The sequence below is a fragment of the Protobothrops mucrosquamatus genome, unplaced genomic scaffold (genome assembly GCF_001527695.2).
Source record: "Protobothrops mucrosquamatus isolate PMUCROS unplaced genomic scaffold, P.Mucros_1.0 scaffold6653, whole genome shotgun sequence".
Taxonomy (NCBI): Eukaryota; Metazoa; Chordata; class Lepidosauria; order Squamata; family Viperidae; genus Protobothrops; species Protobothrops mucrosquamatus.
In genome coordinates this window covers 28,709-29,660 of record NW_015392473.1, presented here as the reverse complement: position 1 = coordinate 29,660, position 952 = coordinate 28,709, and the positions used below count along the sequence as shown (strand labels likewise).

Sequence of the window (952 nt, the reverse complement as noted above, 5' to 3'; positions counted from 1 at the left end):
TTGTTCTTAAAGGTGATCTTTCTGTCCTTTTCTAGAGGAGTATTTTCTTACCATTTCTCCATTCCTCTCATTGTTGCTTTTCGCCAACACCCGAGCAAGCCTTCCACATATTGTTTCTGCCCAGCAGGGAATCTACAGTATGGGGACACTCGCAAAGGGTGCTTCCTTATTCACAGAACTGCTTGACAATGCCTATCAAGGTTCCCAAAGGATGGTTCACAGTCCATGCTCTCACACTTCCCTGCTTCTTCCCTTTCAGAGGACAACTTTGACATACCTGGCCAAGTTCTTGAGCAGCAAAAGATGAGAAGTAGTCAGATCCTTTGTGTGCGTGCATGCGTGTGTGTGTGTGTGTAGGGGGGAAATAAACCACTATAAAGGATTATCTCCCTTTTTGGAAGGGAGGTGAAAGAGAAGTATGAATTCACAAACCCAGAACCCTGGCGTATTCAGATAAGTAAGTTTCCTGACATCTTTTTGACAGGAAATGCTCCAGGTTTCTTCACCTACGGCTAGGCCCATAACTTAGCAACATTCCTATAGGATGGCAAGAATAGACATTTCTATACTAATCCTATGACATTTGTTCCTCTATAAGCACTGTTTCAGCAATATGTGTTGCTTGCCTGTGGAAACCCTCACAGTCCTCCAGCGTAGGATACTGCTAAAATAGGCTTTTATTCACAGACTTTTCCTGGGTATTTGGACCATGACATCCTCCATTTGTAATCGGCCTCCTTTCTCCCACCACTTTTTTTTCACCACAAAATTAATGGTTGGGAAGATAAGACAGGATAACTGCACACTGTCTTTTTTTTGGGAAATACTGAAAGCTGCCCACTCTCACAATGCCCAGATCTTGCTGCCTAATTCAGGGCAAGCAATGGAAGCTGTATGGCAGAACAGAAAAAGGAGGTAACACATTTCTTCCTCACTTTTTTCCCTTTTTTTT

At 43.1% G+C, this 952-nt stretch overlaps 1 protein-coding gene across 1 annotated transcript in view; it reads left to right on the top strand.

Annotated features, from left to right (window-relative positions):
• Positions 1-259: 259 nt before the first annotated feature.
• LOC107300313 (UPF0575 protein C19orf67 homolog) overlaps positions 260-952 on the top strand; it is a gene marked incomplete at its 5' end in the record, with an annotated part of 11,241 nt that continues 10,548 nt past the window's right edge. The window contains one exon of the mRNA XM_015829648.1: positions 260-327. Coding sequence (XP_015685134.1) covers positions 260-327 — 68 coding nt within the window. The remainder of the gene's footprint in view (positions 328-952) is intronic.